The 16,801-nt window shown below is 42.5% G+C and overlaps 2 protein-coding genes across 5 annotated transcripts in view; one reads left to right on the forward strand and one right to left on the reverse strand.

The window, feature by feature from the left end:
- LOC110387396 (protein argonaute-4) overlaps positions 1-718 on the reverse strand; it is a 13,254-nt gene extending 12,536 nt beyond the window's left edge. Inside the window, exon 1 of the mRNA XM_021375503.1 lies at positions 577-718. The gene's annotated coding sequence lies outside the window, so the exon portion shown is untranslated. The remainder of the gene's footprint in view (positions 1-576) is intronic.
- Positions 894-15,205, forward strand: CLSPN (claspin). 4 transcript variants are annotated; one of them, XM_021375493.1, is made up of 25 exons: positions 894-985; positions 1,598-1,724; positions 2,239-2,687; positions 3,382-3,555; positions 3,902-3,991; positions 4,205-4,277; positions 4,495-4,603; positions 5,097-5,632; positions 6,164-6,355; positions 7,040-7,221; positions 7,773-7,975; positions 8,423-8,487; positions 8,896-9,101; positions 9,499-9,659; positions 9,756-9,982; positions 10,218-10,332; positions 10,408-10,486; positions 10,794-10,885; positions 11,360-11,524; positions 11,624-11,745; positions 11,827-11,954; positions 12,467-12,578; positions 13,247-13,329; positions 13,558-13,719; positions 13,913-15,205. In XM_021375493.1, exons 1-25 carry the CDS (start codon positions 965-967, stop codon positions 14,024-14,026), a joined length of 3,987 nt encoding a protein of 1,328 aa, XP_021231168.1. In that variant the 5' UTR covers positions 894-964; the 3' UTR covers positions 14,027-15,205. The 4 variants fall into 4 exon arrangements, with proteins under 4 accessions (XP_021231168.1, XP_021231167.1, XP_021231169.1 ...); XM_021375492.1 differs by having other exon boundaries at positions 897-985; positions 1,595-1,724; XM_021375494.1 differs by having other exon boundaries at positions 897-985; positions 1,595-1,724; positions 10,221-10,332.

Below are 16,801 nucleotides of genomic sequence, written 5' to 3' on the forward strand. Positions count from 1 at the left end.
GCCCCCTGCCGGCGGGGGCGCGCACGTCGCCACGCACTCTTTGGGCGCCGGCGCGGCCCTCAACAGGTGAGCGCGCGGCCCCGCCCCGCTCCGCTCCCCTCACAGCGCCGCCTCAGAGCGCGGCACGGCACCCGTTGGCCGCGCCGCTTCCCTCTTTTTTTTTTTTTTTCCATAATTTCCCCTCCTCAGAACACCACCTCCGTTCCCTGCTTTAGCGATTAGGGGACGGGGACTCAAAGACCGGCCCTGTCCTGAGGCAGCCTGCGCCCTCCGGCCGTGAGGTAAAAGAGGAGATCCCCGCAGCCCCAGCGGGCTCTCCAGAAGTCGCGTTTGCTTTTCTCGCTTCCTCCGTTCTAAGATTTGTTGGGGATACGGGCACCGCTACAAAGATCTGGTCTGTATTCCCCACAGAACTGCGACCGAACCCTTCTGAATGTTTTTTTTTTTTTTTTTTTCTCCTTCCCCCTCTAGGGTGCCCCTCAGGACAGAAAGCACCTGATTGTTGCTTGACTTGAACGAAAAAAAAAAACTACTAACAAACCATTTTATGTTCTACAACGTACAAACCCGTCATACCTATATGCGAGCCAAATCCCACACGGTGCGGGTGCGGGTCATGGTGCGGCTGCGGCCGCCACGGGCCCAGCACAGGGTCTCCATCCCGCAGCCCGGCTGAGGGGACCCGAATTACCTCACGCAGCTCCGCACCGCCCCGCCCCGACCGGGAGAGCGCCGCCACGGGGAGGGCGGGAGGGCGCCCGCTGCGCCAGCGGTGATTGGGCGAGCTGAAGAGGGCAGGGCGAGGCGGAAAAAATCCCCCAATCAAACAAAGGGGAGGTGGGGACTGCAGGGAAATACTGAACAACGATTGGCTGATCCCGGGGCAGGGCGGGGCTAGGGCAGCGCGCGAAGACTCAAAGGAGTTTCTTACGCGGCAGCGCTGCGGCTGCGTCTGGCCCGGGTCATGGCGGCGGCTCCCGCTGAGGTGAGTCCTGCCGCTCCGCACGCTCTGCTGGCGGCTGCTGATGGCTTTGCAACTCCTGTGAGAGCGGTGCGGTGGAGGGTTGGGAAGGGCACCGAGCGAGACGGCGGCGCCTCCTCGGCCGCCCTCCCGCCTCGCTTCAGGACTGCACTTCCCAGCATGCCTAGCGGCAGCACGCACTTCCGCCTCGCGGTGCGCGCTGGGAAGCTCGCAGCGGCCTATCTCCGTGCGCGCAGGGGAGCGGGGCGGGGCCTGGCCTGGCCTGGCTGCGCGGGGCACGCCGGGAAGGCGGCACGGGGCTGGGCGGGAGGTGGCGTGGGCGGGCTCTTCGTTCTGAGGGCGCTTTCCTCTCTTTGGGGCGCGTCGTTAACAGTGGGGGTCGTCCTGAGCGTTGTTTGTATTGTTTTGTCTGCGTGCAAGGTCACCTGAAGCACATGTAGATTCTAATAAAGGTTGATGGCGTGTGTTCTCCCTTCGTGTAAATAAATTAACGCCCATAACGTGTGTGTGATCCTATGCAAGAGCTCTGCAAAGGCCTTGGGATGGAGTTAGGCCCCGCGAGTCATTCGTGCATAAACGCAGTGCTAAGGAGAGCTGCCCTTTGCTTTGTAGCAGCAGTCAGAAGAGCTGGATGCGGCTGTGCTGAAGGCCCACGGCAGCGACTCGGACAGCGGGCAGGGCAGCGGCGAGCCCCCCTCACCGGGCCGACCCCTCACGGGCACCGCATCCCCCCAGGATGGAGGTCTGTAACGGAGCTGCTGGGGCCCACACAGAGCTGCCCAGGAAGCAGGGATGGGCTGAGCTGCAGGAGGCCAAAGTGCCATTTTTGTTGCTTAGAACGTAGCCGGGGAGCTGTAGATTTCAGAAAAAGAGGTTTTGAGGTACAGGAAGGGAAGTGATAAACAGGATGTATCTTAATTACTTATTTCCTTCCTTTTTACGGTTTGCTTAATCTACTACGGTTTTATTATTATTTCAGGTTACTGAACTGTCAGTGAATGATTTTCAGTTTTGCCTTTTTTTTTAAAAGGCTTTACACCTACAGCATCAACTTAGCTTAGTTATCTGCTGTGCTCTGGAGAGAGGTGGATTTTGAATATTTGATTTCATACCGATATAACTGATGCCAACACTTACAGTCGTTGGCATCTGTAAAATTTAACAGATACGTAGCTTTATATGTAACCAATTGTTAATTAACTGGTGGAATGTAGTTTAATAGCACACATCACTTTTTTTTAATTATAATTTGTCAGATTCAGAAGAAGAGATTTTTGTAAGTAGAAAAGCAAAAGTCAAGAAGGTGCTTCAGGACAGTGAAAGTGAGGATGGAGAGGACGGTGACTCTTCTGTGCAGAATGCTGCTCTGGGTGGAGACACAGAAAACAGAGAGGAGAAAGAGGTCACTGCCCAGAGAAACAAGAAATCTCGGATTCGCCAGGGTCTGTTGGATAGCGATGACAGTGACACTGGCGACCGTTTGCAATTCGAAAACCTTGACACAAGCAGAAAGTCTGTCTTGTCTGAGAATGAGCTGGAAGAGGAGAGACCACTGAAATCTGGGAGAAAATCTAGAAAGCATAAACACAATTTTGAAGATGAGGCAGCTGAAAAAGCTGCAGGAAAACCTAGAAGAAGAAAGGAGAGGGAGAGAAGAGCTGAATCCATCAAACGGCTGATAAAAGAAAAGAAGCCTAGCACAGAGGTACATGCTTTTGGCAGAAAATGTCAGATGCTTTCTGCATTAAGTTAAATGCGTAACAATATTGTTTTGTTTCAATGCTTCTGCATCCTTTGTGTCCTCATTACTACAGCAGGAATGGTATAGCATCCACAAGGATCCATTGTACACCTTGTAAGTGGAGCAGTTTAACTTGCAAAGAAAGTACAAACCCTAAGGCTTGATGATTTAACGTCAGTGCTTGTGAAGCCAAGCGGGAATTTTGTTCCTAGCTCACCATGAACTTGTTTGGTGCACAAACTGCTTTGTTTGGTATTTCTGCTTTTTGCTACGTTGCCATGCTAGTTTCTTGGAGAAAGCTTTGGACTACTTTTAAATTGGAATTTTGTGCTGGACGAATACTGGCTCGGGAAGTTGGGTATTGCTGCTATTTTTTTCAATATATGTTTCAGGTGTTAATGTATCTTGTCTGAGCCACTTTGGTCATCAGTAATTATTGAAAGTCCAGTTTATTTTAGGTGTAAGGAACACTGCTCCATGAATTTATCAGCTTTGCAGTGCTCTGAAGTGAACGTGATGGGCTAACAGGGCATGGCAGATGCTAGGCTAAGTGTGGCATATACCTTTTCTAACTTTCATTGAGATCTGTTGACAGTAATCTTAAATACATGTCAAAGAGGAAATCCTGCAACAAATAATTCAAATATTTCCTTCTTAGGGCCAGCAGGTGGATGGTGGTGAGAGGTATCCTTTTAATGACAGTGGATGCCTACTTGATGACAAAGAACTTTTCGATAATGGCTTAGAAGAGGAAAACAATTCCCTCCCAGGGGATGAAGAGTCAATAGAGTCAATACGAGCAGCAGTGAAAGAGAAAATAAAAAAATACAAGGTATCGTTTGATAGCAACATGGCATCCTTGGTTGTTAGTGGGAAGCATTTTATTTGACCATATGTGAAACCTTTTGACAATTGTACTGTTTATGACAGAGGGTAAAATAGTCTGCTGCTTCTTGTTCTTAAAGGTAAAGGAATGTGGTATTGGAAAGTTATAAGGCTACAGTAGAAGTTTTGGGAATCTACCATAAGTGTTACACAGGATTTGTGTTTGTTTATGAGAATGTGTGCAAATCCTGCTTTGCTAGTCTTGGTGACCAGTTACAATTCTGTATAATTATTTTGACTTGTTTGCCTGTGTATCTAGCCACATAAATGAATCTCTCCTTTATGCACTGTAGAACAAAGAGCGATTTTCTGAGGATGAAGGCTACAAACATGTATTTGATGATGGTAATGAGGAATCTGTATTAAAAGAACCGAAAAGGAAGGTGAAGTATTATTCTATTGTCTGTTATAGTTACTCAAAAGATTGGGAGTTTTTTGTGCCTTGTCTTTTCAGTGCTATCCTATGTTCCTGTTGATGCGCTGTTTTTCGATTTCAGTTGGTTGTTCTTTGCTGACTTCTTGCTACTTGAAAGAGGAAAATAGAGTCCCATAATTTTGCATTCTGACTTCAGAGACCTTTCTTTTCTTTTCTTAAGGAGCGGAAAGCAGCGAGGTTAAGTAAGGAAGCCATTAAGCAGCTACATAGTGAGACCCAGCGGCTTATCAGAGGTACAGCTAAATTTTTTTGGTATGTAGTGGGGTTTAAACTAGTAAGAATTTCAGGGGAAAAATGGAAATAATAATGGAAGGATAGATCTTTCTTTTACCTGCCATTAGTTACTTAGAGTTGAAGAGTAAAAGACCATTTTTAATCAAGGACCTTTTTAGAGGTATAAATGCCTTAGCTGACTGTTTATTTTTTTCTTCCACCTTGTTTCTCTGGTAGAATCATCTGTGTCTCTCCCATACCATATGCCTGAGGCCAAAAGTGTTCATGAATTCTTCAAGAGTAGATCTCGACCAGTGTGTGAAGGAAATGCCATGGCATTGCTGAAGTAAGGACTTAACCCTTCCTCATGTATTTTCATACATATTGAGAATATCCCAACTTTGCTTTTGGGGGATAACCAGACTTTGTTGTAGGCATGCTATAGGGCTGTATCATGTACACACATCTGCTTTGTGTACAGTCACTTACTGTTTCTGGTAAGTCTGAAAAAGAAACTACTACTTTTTCTTAGTCTTTTGATGCAATAAACATCTGGAAATTCCTTCTTTCAAGAAATGTGTAGTAAAAATACTTAGATAATGGTAGGCATAAAATCTCTCAGGAATTTGTTTATACTGTGCCACGATAACGTAACTTTACAGAGCAGTATAAAGAAATTGTACTATACTTTCCTCAAAATGAAGTTTTGCAGTCTTTTACCCTTCACCTCTTCCTACACATCAATAAGAGAAAATTATTTACTTCTCTCGGTTTGTTCTCAGCCTTTTCTCTCCTTTCCTAATAGCCATAGATGATGTATTTCTTTCTGCCTTCATTAGGTCCACTAAATACCAGTTCACCCTGAATGAAGAACCTGCAGGCACTAAGACTTCAATCACAGATCGCAAAGATGGGCCAATAGAAGGTGGTCAATCAGCAGCTAATGAACCAGAAGCAAACTTTGGCAGAGATATTGGTACTGCTACCAAGGATCCTCTCCCTAGTGCAGGGGAGAACTTGACAGAAGACTGTGCTGAAAAGTCTGGAAAGAACAATGGTGATTCTCATAGTGTACCAACTGCCAGTAAAACAGAAGAACAGCAATCAGTCCTAAGCACTGATTGCAGTGAACAGAAGAAAGAGAGTGAAATTCCTCTCCCAGCTGGAGGCAATTCCCTTGAGCAAAGGGATGAAACAGCACCAGGCTTGGAAAACAACCAACAAGTGGGGCCTGGGTTGGCAGCACAACCTGAAAAAACGAGGAAGTCCAAACTGGATAAACTCCGTGAGCTGGGAATCGACTTGACCATCAAACCAAGAATCTGCTCTGGCAACGAATCTTTTATAAACCTTGATGAATCTGATTTGAATAAAGGTATCACTTTTATTTTTGTAATACTGGCAGTTCAGCTTAAGTAAGCAGGGTGAGACTGAATTTAACAGGAAAACCTCGGAGAGATGTTCAGGTATTAGAACAGAGTCAAGCACCTTTTCTTTCTACTACAGATTCTTACGTGTTTCCTTTGTTCTTGAAAGGGAAATTGTAATTCCTTAATATTCAAGTGCTTGAAGGAACGCTTATTCCAACTCTTTATTGATGAGCCATCAGTCTAAAATATATATGCTAACAGAAATTTAGAGATGCCTGGTGGCTGGAAGTGTAGAGTGGCGTTGAGTTGAGGTCTTGTGGGTAAATCGTAGTCAGTGGTAATGTCACTTAATATTAACTACTTACTGCAAAAACATTCTGTAATGATTTGTTATTAGTCAGGCTGTTTTACGAGAATGTCAAAGGTTTACAGTTTTTAATTAACTTGTTTTGAAAAAAAATTCAAGACCTACTCTCGATACAAATTTAATACTATCAAATTCATTTAATTTTCACTTATTCGATATGTATTTAAAGAATTAGAAGCCTTGAAAGCGCGTTTCTTGAAGCACACTCTTCAAACTTCGAAATCCAAAGTAGAACGGACCATAAACATGAACATTATTCGTAAGGAGACCACATCTGAAGGAAAAGAGGAACTGAAAGCAGACGTGGTGCCTGCAGTTCTAGCTGCAGAGAGCCTGGATGAAGCAGTCCACACGAAGCCAGGTCAGTTTGGGGGAAGTTATGATGGTTGATTGGAAATCACTCTGTTTTCTTACCTTGTTTCACATTCTCCCAATGCTGCTCCACAAAAAAAAAACCAAACAGATGAAGAAACCTTCATCTGCAAAATTAGTATGCATGTTTCCTTTATCTATGTTTTTCTAATATATACCCTGTTTTTGTTTATTTTTTTCTTAAAGAATCTTAATAGACCTCTTAAATAGCACTGGCCAATGTAGATCAGGTTGTCACAGTCAGATTTTTATAACTGCTGCTCTGAATTTCTCCCCATCATTACCAAGATTTTATAAAAACATATGTACATGCTGTTCTCTTCCATCAGCCCCTGTAAATGTAACTTTCAGACTCCTTGTGAGCTGTTCTTTCTTGGTAGATCTCTTGTGCTTCCTTAATTCTGTATTGCAGCTCCTAAATATATGTAATATTGGCATTTATGGGTAGTGAGGAATCTTGGTAATTCATGAGAAGGAATTGCCTCTCTGCATTGAATTTACGGAAACTAGCTCTTCCAGCTGACAGATCAATTCATAAAAACATTTAAAAATGAGTCATTTTTAAAATTACCTTGATATATGTGTAGTTGTATTAGATTGGATGCTTGAAAGCGACGAAGTTAAGGATTCTATGTAGGGCATCTGAAGTTTGAATTCCTTCATTTCTATCCAGGTGAAAAGCTCCAAGTGCTGAAGGCAAAACTCCAGGAGGCCATGAAACTCCGCAGGACTGAGGAACGCCAAAAACGGCAAGCGTTGTTCAAACTGGATAATGAGGACCTGCTGGAAGAGGAGGAAGAGGAGGAGGAAGAGATGACAGATGAGTCTGAGGAAGAGGAGGAAGGTGATCATGAGGTCTGTACGCAACATTTTCACATAACCCACTCAGATTCTCAATTCTGATTTCCCCCCCAATGAAAGTAGACTTTTGTACCCTGTTAATATTGGGTGATTACCAGTAAATCTTAGAAGTTAGAAAGCAAAAACAATAAAACCCTGCAGTTCTCTTGTACAGACTTGTTAGTATTATAAGCAGAATTTATTAGTATTTTTTTGCCTAAAAAGCATTAAAAGCTAACAAGTGTACAGAAGATTCTGGTGCCACTCATATAAATATCTTGTCTTGTTCCTAGCATGGCACAATTTCTATGGAACATATGCATACCTGTCTGATCTGGGGTGGAGTTTGCTGTGGATTTTTTTTTTTTAAAGGGTTGGAGTAGCATGCCTATTTTGAGCATTTCTGTGCCAGCTGTTGTAGGGTGAGATAGGGGTATGGAAGAACTAAGAGTGTCACTCAGTTTTCTCCTCCATACGTTAGAACATTTTCTCAAAAAGCTTGCAAGAAGAGTGACAGGTCTAACAATAATCACGATGTATCTGATATATTTGGGGATGCTTTTTAGGCTGTGGAGTCTCTGCTTGACGAGGCAGAGGAAGACAATGAAGATTTGGAAGAGAAACAAGCTGAAGATGGTGATAAAGAAACTGACAGAGAATCAATTGATGGAGAAAAGGTGGAGCAATCTGTAGATTGTGCTTCTGTTCCCAAGCCGCCTTCAACAGAGTCTACACTGATGCTTTTTAAGGACAGCTCCTCCAAAATGGGGTAAGTCAAGTGTATGGGAACTGCTGAGTCACAGCCTGAACCATTGATTGAGCACCTGGAGGAAAGACCCAGTCAGCCCTGGGAGCACAGGTGAAGGCAATTAGGCCTCATTTAAGGGCTGACTGCCACTGTGGAAGGATCTCTTTCTGGAGATCCCTCCTTGGTGGAAGCTTTTCCCTGCAAACCCAGAATCTTCTGATACGGGTGAGCGATCTACTTCCCTTCCTTTGTAGCACCTTGCTGTCGTGCCAGTCCTTCCACCTCTTTTGTAATGTCTTTTCCATTGCGTTGGTCAACAAAACTTTGGGGGAAAAAAAAAGTTCTTGAGCAATTTTATATATGGTTAATATCTCTGACATATTTTGGTACCTTGTTTCTTGCATTTAGGTATGATAATGAGACAATCTTGTGTATATTAGCAAGCGCCTTTTATTTGACTAATTACAGGTACTCTCTTCCTGATGAGAAACATGAAATTGAGGAAGCTGCAGACAAAGGACCTACCAAGTTAGGTAAAGTAGAACTGCTATTGTAGCTGGCCTTTATGTATTCTTTTTTTCGAATAGCACATACAGAAGTTTCTGTTTGGGATTGGTATTTTATACCTTTCTGATTTCATTTCCCTTATACTTACACAGCATTGCTGTGAAAGTTATGATTGAAAATTTAGGAAAGCATGAAAAAAATAGAGGAACATAATTTGAAAATAATACTGGGAAAAAAATGCTAGCAATCAGAAATTAATAAGATTAAATTCAGTTTAAAAAAGAAGTGCAATACAAGACCTTTATGGAAAAAATCCAAAGTAAGCATGAAATAATGAATGTTTAGCAAGATGTCAATGTTGTAAAATAATATCTTGAGGTTATATTGGACCACAAAAAAAGAAAATAAGCATTATATTGAAACTTTCTTTTCAGAAGATGATGATTCATTTTCTCTACCAACGCCAGCCAAGGAGAATAGCCACAACAGCAGCTTTGAGTTGATTGGCTCCATGATTCCATCGTATCAGCCCTGCAACAAACAGATGTCGCGTGGAGGGAGCTTTTTACCTGCAGCAGGAGGTTTCAGGTCACCTTCCCCAGGTTTTTTCAAAACCAGCTTTATCAGCTCTGCTTCCAAGGTAAGGCTCTTACTCCTGTTCCTCTTATATTAACACCACGAACAAATGTATGTTATCTTGCCTTATTTTTTGAAAAAATAACACAAGAAGAAGGCATCTAGCCAAATGCTGTTGTATGAGTAAGATTTCAGAAAAGCAAACATCTCTGGAGTTTAAAATGTCTCTAAAGCCTCAAAGACAACATGCTGTAATCTGATCTTGATCTCTAAAATATGTATGTTTTAAATATATTTGCACAACATTTGACTTCAGTGACTCTGGGATTTACCAGAGCAACTTGGAAATACTTTAACTTCTTTTTATGCTTTAAAATAGTGTAAATGTTTATCCGGTTCTCGCTTTTGATTTCTAGGATTGCCAAGTAATTAACTTGTTTATTTTACCTCCTTTTGCCTAGAGCTCAGGAAAGATGTCTGAGCCCTCTCTTCCCATAGAAGATTCCCAGGACCTGTATAATGCCTCTCCTGAACCAAAGAGTTTATTTCCAGGGGCTGGAGAATCACAGTTTCAATTTTCTCTGGAAGATGACACCCAGAGCCAGCTGCTTGATGCAGATGGGTAGGTTACAGGTGCAAAGGATGACGTTTTGTGCCCTTCAACAGAAGTGGAACATACAGAACAGCAAGACTTTGCTGACTTCGGACTTTCTTTCAGGTTCTTGAATGTTGGACAACACAGGAATAAATACCAGTCCTCAAAGCACGGGCTGACTCTAGCTAGTATGGATGAGAATGCAATGGATGCAAACATGGATGAATTACTGGACTTGTGTTCTGGACAGTTTAGCAGTCAAGCCGAACATGTGCCAAGTACCAGCAGCAGCAAGAAGCAGAACATGGAAGAACTGCTCAATCTTTGCTCTGGAAAATTTGTGACTCAGAGTATGTCCTGAATTCTATTCCCAGCTTTGCTGCTGACTTGGTTTCTAAGCTTTACACTAACGTACCTTTTAGTTGCTGGGCAAAAATGCGGAGTGTGGAAATTGTGAGACTTCTGAGAGCTGTGATAATCTGTTGGTGCATGCTAGCTGTCATTTCTAAGTTCTCTGACATTCTAAAAGTTGAAATATACCTGTCTAATAAGTTATCACCTTCCTGTTTTTTTTTTTTTTTGTAGCAGATTCTCCAACATGGGCATCATCAGTATCTTCCAAGGCAGAAAAAGACAGTGACATAGAAGATCCAATGGCAGAAGCACTAGCGCTTTGTTCAGGCTCCTTCCCCACGGACAGGTTGGCATTATTCTTCAGGGATTTACAGAAGCTTTTAGTGGTAGTTGTCTCACTTCTTCACTCATTTTCCTCTAGGGAGGAGGAGGATGAGGAGCACGAGGAACTTGGTGATTTTCAGCTTGTAACAGATGACAATGCTTTTGATAGTGAAGAGGTACGAAATGATAAAACAAAGCAAAGTGGTGTGGCATTCTGACTGAGAGCTCAGTTTATCTACTTAATTTTTGAAGATGTTTATCAATGCAAAATACAATGCTATCCAGAACAAGTTAATGAAAAAAAAACTGAGAGCAATTTAGACCATTTAAAATGTCTACTCAAGATCCAGAATAGCATAATATTAACGTAGCAGAGATCTTTAGAAGGACTCGCTGTTTTATTCTGTGTTTGACTGAAGGACAGAAGAAGCTGTCATTACAAAGCACTTTCAGATGATGCTTCATTTCTGTAAACTTTCACAGGATGAAAAGAGTGGAGATAGTGATGGTGAAGAAGCAGAAGACAGTGATGAAGAAGAACTGCTGAGACGTAGACAGGGCTCAAAGAAAAAACTGTAAGTACTAGTGGTTGTTTTTTGCTTTGATGCTGCCACATTGCATGGGTTGACTGTGCTGCTGGTTGGCTGGAGAGAGTTTCCATTATAATTTCCCTTACAGAGGGAATCAAAAAGCTAGAATGAAAGCAATGCAGGACATTCTTCACCACAATGGATTTGCAGTGTATCGCTGTTGTTCTTCGAGTCTTAAGGTCTTTTTTCAGACTAGTAGGCAACACATCTTGTTGACAGTTATTGTCATCACATTTGGCAGGCAAGTGACAAGGAATCTAGTGGATGACAATAATTCGGGGGTGTTGCGTGTTGGCGGGCTCTTTATGTAAATGTGCCAGAACTCTCAGGTCTTATGAGTCATGATTTCTCTCTGAGAATATGTGCTAATCTCACATCAAAAGATAGACCTTACTTTCAGAAGACTTCTGTGATGATAATTGATCTACCCAACTAAACTCTTCTGACATTTTTTGACAGAAAACTGGAGGATTTCATGGAAGATGAGGCAGAGCTGTCAGGGAGTGATGTGGGAAGTGAGGATGAATATGATGGAGAAGACCTGAATGAATATGAAGAAGAGGTTATTGATGAGGAACTCCCTAATGAAGCGGAACTAGAAAGTCAAGTACAGAAATTACACATGTCAGTGACCACATTGGTGTACATTTATGTGTGTTGGGTGGGATTATGGCTCTTAAGTGTAATCTGCACTAACCCTCTCCCCTTCATTTGCATTGACAGGAAAGCAGTGCTTGATGATGACAAGCGTCAGTTACGCTTGTACCAAGAGAGGTACCTCCTTGATGGCGACCTGCACAGCGATGGCCCTGGCAGAATGAGGAGATTCAGATGGAAAAACATAGGTGCCTTTCCAATCCATAGGTAGTAGATGGGGTGAAAGGTTAGAGAGAAGATGAATGATTTTTTTCCTCTTTTTTTTCTAGATGATGCTTCACAGATGGACTTGTTTCAGAGGGATTCCGATAACGAAGATGAAAATGAGCAGTTTGATGAAACAGAAGTAAAATGGAGGAAAGAGAGATTTGAACGAGAACAGTGGCTTCGTGAGCAGGTATTAGCTACCAGAAGGGCATCTTGTTCAGTCCTTCATCAGACTGTTACCAGATGTGACATTGTTAGTTCCTCAAGTTAATTTCTGGAAAAAATACCTTTTGTAGATGTATCTTTATATTTCATCATGAAATCTGCTCTTTCTGTTCCGCAAGTATTGTACAAAGAGTGGAATTTGTGAGGGAGAGGCAAGACAAGTGTCTACCCAAACAACTCAGCTTCAAAGGCAGAATGGGTTTCTTGTTCTGGGAACATAACTCTGAGTTGTACAAGTTTCAAAGCTTACTTTGTCAGCTGACTGTGAAATTAGAGGCTTGTTGTCCCTTAATAAATAGAAGGAAGACGATGTAGTGCCTAAGAAATTGCTATCAACTTTCACAGTAGAAAGTAAATAAAAAATGAATATAGAAATTTACGTAATGGAAGGACTTGGTCTACTTAAATTACTGAATGAAGCGTTCATTCTTAGTACGAGCTCTTTCAATTTTACAAAATTTCTTCTCTCTGCCTCAGAAGGAAAAAAATAAAGAGCAGGAGGAGGAGGAGGAGGAGGAAGACATTGGTGAAGACAGTCAATTCATGAAACTAGCCAAAAAAGTAACTGCAAAGTCCCTACAGAAGAGAGGTGGGCTTATCTTTTTTTATTGAAGTGACAATCAAAGAGAAGAGAGAGCTTAACTTCTAGTCATTGTTAGCTAGTCTCCAGGGAACCAGGCTGGGATCAGCAAACTCCAGTATCTAGTTTTCTTGCACCAGCCTAAGATGATGATGATGTCTTTTAGAATTCAAAAAGATAAAGATATAAAAGCATTGTTGATAATTGTGTGTATTTACTTAATAAAATACTTTGTTACTTCTGGAAAACAAGTGCTGTGGAGTGGAAGTAAATTCCTCTGCCTCATTTAGTCTCTCATTCTTCGTTTGTCTGCCTTTAAATCACAGACAAATAGACTTCTAAGTGACATGCTTCCTAGCAGTTTCTCCAGATATCTGTGACTTAAGGAAAAACTGTGTAAGGTGCTGAAAATACACTCAGATTTTCCCTGATTGTAGTAAAAGCATGACTCTTAAGTGTGCAAAACCTGTTTCAAAACCAAATTTTCCCTTCTAAATGACAGTACTAACAACCAGAGCAATCTTACCAGTTGTACAGCTCATAGTATAATTCAATGCAGGTTATTGGGTTTTTTTGTCTGCAGTATGTTGTCAATTCTAAATTCCTCAGATTGATGTAGAGTTACATTCTTCCAAACTAAGTTCAGAAATTGATTTTCTCCTGTTTGTCTCTGCTAGCAAGCCCTGCAGCAGTGGTACAAGACGCAAAACTATTGCCCAGGAACCCATTTGAAACATTCAGACCTGCCAGTGACATCCAGGTTGGTAATGGTTCTGAAAGATGCTATTTCCAAACTGCCTCTGTAGGACACCTCAAAGTCAGCTGAGCCTGGATTCTAGCTGTGTCTGGTTTGTAAGGTAATGAGGAAACACTGGTAGCAAGTAACATTTTGATGCAGAATAGTCTTTTCTATTGAGGGTATTCTACTGCTAAAAAGAGCTATCTTGTTCATGTGAGTGGTTTAATGCAACGTTTCTTTGTTCTTCAGATTAAAAATGGGTCTCTCTTGAACAGACCCAAAGCTATCCTTCAGAAACTAGCGGCAATGTCAGATCTTAATCCAAATGCACCTCGGAACTCCAGGAATTTTGTCTTTCACACGCTTTCCCCAGACAAGAATGAAGAGGCAAAGGAGAAATCAAAACATCAGGTAAGGATTTGTGCAGGAATATGCTCCAATTCTGTAGATTACTTAGACATACAGACACCAAATACTGCCAAGCAGTTACTCTACTATTTCCTGTTGTACAGGAACATGATCTCACACCAAAAAAATCCTCTCATAATTCAGAATTTCATCTTGGAGAACTTTGTGTGTTCTAATGTACACCGTCCCTCTGCAGGTGAAGAAAAGAGGTCCTTCTGCAGCAATAACATCCCTCGCCAAGCGGCCCAGGGTTGACAGCACAGAGCAAACAAGTCAAAGCCGAAGCATATTCCAGTACTTGGAGAGCTGAATGTTTCTGTGTAGGGCCAGAAGTTACGTCTCGTCTCTCTGTGTGTTGCAGGCTGATTTGACAATCTCTGCCAGCCATCATCAGGAAGGTAAACAAAGTGCTGTACGTTGTCCTCCCTGCTCCAGCTTTCTTCTTTCCAGTACTTTCCGAGAAATGGTCAAGTTTGTTCTCCTCGTTTCACTTAGCAACTCCATGGCAATTGGGAGAACAAAATCCATGCTTGGTTTGGAGTGAATGCAAACTTGGTCTGAGCATTAAGGAAACTTACACTACTGTGAGATTCTGTGAGGATGGTGTACGTGTTTCAGCGTTACGTTTTCATCTGAAAACGTCATTGGTGTGATAGGTATGATGCAGAAATGCTGCAATTAGCTCAAGTCTCAGACGAAGGAAGTAATTCTGCAGTTTTAGTTAAGAAGAAAGCGGTGTTAATTATGTTAGGATGTATGTTGTTTGCACTTGCAGTACTAAGGTAGCCATGGCTTCCTTCAGTGTCTGATTTTCTCTGTTAAGCATATATTAGCTTCATAACTTCAGAAGCTCTAATTTACATCTGTAATTTATGTATTAAAAAAGGCCTCAGTCTTTCATGAGGCAGTATGATAGGAATGTCTTTCACATTTTTTTTTCCTTTTTTATATTCATACACATGCATATGAGTAACAGATGTGGGAGAGGAAAAGGAGGTGCGCAGGTTGGTGCTTGAATTTGTTATTTTTGCTTTATTTTGTCCAACTGAAAAGTGATGTAAATTATCCAGCCATTGATTTTCATCCAAGCTGTGTTCATCCACAACAAATCATCCATTTCTGAACAGCAAGAAAAGAAAAGCCCTCTCTGGAAGGAGGATATTAGAATAAAGAACCATTACTCACAGCTATTCTAAATAGTGTGAAAGGAACTTGAGGTGGAATATGCAGCATTTCTGACCTTTCTGATTACATGTAGAGTGTGTTTAAATTAGATGCCATGTTCTGGTAGCCCAGGGGCCTGCTCTGTAGGACTAAAGACAATGTCACATCCTGAGGTTTCTCACTCTGTCAGAGAACTGTGTACATTTTGTAACATCCTAAGTATACACCTAGCGTGCGACGTGTAAAATATTTTACTGTATATTATGTTTATAAAGAACTGTGGTACCAATTGCAGTGCAATTTTACAATAAAACAGGTTTTTAATGTACAGGATTTTACTCAGCTGTGTGCATGGGTGTTTTTTTTTTTTCCCCAAAAGATTCATCTATGCTTTTTCTGTCGTCGTCGTTTTGTTTTTCCACATTGCTGCTTCCCTGTCTCTTGTATCCACAGCTGAGGCCGTGGCTAGGAACAGCTGCAGTACTACTGGAATACAACAGAACAACCCCCCGGTGTTCACTGGAGTGTAAATTCTCAGATCCTCAAGTCTTCGACTTAGGTTGTATTCTTAGGGCTAAGAATGTGATGCAAATACATTTCTTCTTACTGCTTCAATGGTTTTGGTTTTGTTAGTTCCTGGACAAACCTTGGTTCACTGTTGGCTCGAGGCATGCCTGCTCGGACCTGGGTTCGAATTGTGGCCTAGACATGGCATCTCATGCCAGCCCCATAGCATAGTGGAGGGTTTTTGTTTCTTTTCTTCAAATATTTCAACATCTTTCTTTGACCTTGCGTGTAGAGCAAGGCTGGAGTTCATTCCAGCTGGGCACGCTGCTCCTGGCGATGCACGTGCAGTAGCTTGGCTTCCGTAATGCTCTGTGTGAGCAGAAGCTGCTCTCTGCACTTAAGCCTTGCTGGCTGCTTTAAACTGAAAAACAGTTCTGCAGTTTATTTCCAGCTGTGATGGCAACGTTGTGCCAGCTGAGAGCCATCTCTTACTGGGAATGAAAGGTGAGTGTGCAAAGGGTGAGGTCCGTGTTGCACGCCGGGGCCCGAGCTGCTCAGTCCCACTGCTTGAGGCAGGAAATGAGGAACTGAAGGTGAGGTCGGAGGGGCAGCACAGATGTGTTGTGTCAGATGTTCTTTGAAGGACAGCATAACTGAGGGGAGGTTTCCTAATGTGCAGTTAATTCTCTAGCAACAGTTGGTTGCGCTGGTTTCTATGCTGTGCAAATTCAGCACGTTTAATGGACAGAAACACTGAAAGCTGCAAAGTTCAGCATCCTTCATTAATTTTTCTAGTCTGCCCACCACTAGAGAGCAGCAAGAGAATGCTCTTCCCCTAGCAGAAGAGGAAGGAAGTACAATTAAAGCTCAAACTATGCTCTGACTCGAAGGGGAATTGTTGGAGTTTTCCGTGCTCTGTGACGTTGCAAAGAATTAAATTAGCCTCTTCCCTAATTAGACCTGTAATTGCTGCATTTTTGCATTAGAAGGCTTTAAAAGGAAGAGCACCTTTAGAGGCTCTGCCATCGGGCTCTTAGTGCCCTGCTCAGCCTGCAGTGGCTGCAGAGCTGTTTGCTTTGCCTGCCCTTCAGAGCAGAGCTGACCTCCAGGAAGAAGATTTTTTTTGCTTGGTCTGGAGCTGAGCGCCCAAGCAGAAAAATACTGTGGGGCCCAAAGAGCTCTAACACTGGAACATATTCAGTTGGAAGGCTGCTGCCGATTGCTGCTCAGGATAAATATTTCCCCTGCAATGGTGTTTCAGGAGCTTAGGGTTTGTTTAAATCCTGCTGTTCCCCACTGCGTGATGCTTGAGACATTCCTTATGCAGGAGGAATCTTGCACTGGGTGCAGTGCTGGGAGGAGGCAGTGATGAGGGGCTGCTCTCCATCCTCCCTGCACTCAGCCTCACCCGTCT

This window comes from Numida meleagris, chromosome 22 (genome assembly GCF_002078875.1).
Source record: "Numida meleagris isolate 19003 breed g44 Domestic line chromosome 22, NumMel1.0, whole genome shotgun sequence".
Taxonomy (NCBI): Eukaryota; Metazoa; Chordata; class Aves; order Galliformes; family Numididae; genus Numida; species Numida meleagris.

What these genes read in the sequence shown, in the direction of transcription:
- CLSPN (XM_021375492.1), top strand. Translation starts at nt 965, where the DNA reads ATGGCGGCGGCTCCCGCTGAG. An exon ending in AGGAGGAAGGTGATCATGAG is followed by an intron (nt 7,222 to 7,772) that starts GTCTGTACGCAA and finishes GATGCTTTTTAG; the next exon opens with GCTGTGGAGTCTCTGCTTGA. An exon ending in TGGAAAATTTGTGACTCAGA is followed by an intron (nt 9,983 to 10,217) that starts GTATGTCCTGAA and finishes TTTTTTTTGTAG; the next exon opens with CAGATTCTCCAACATGGGCA.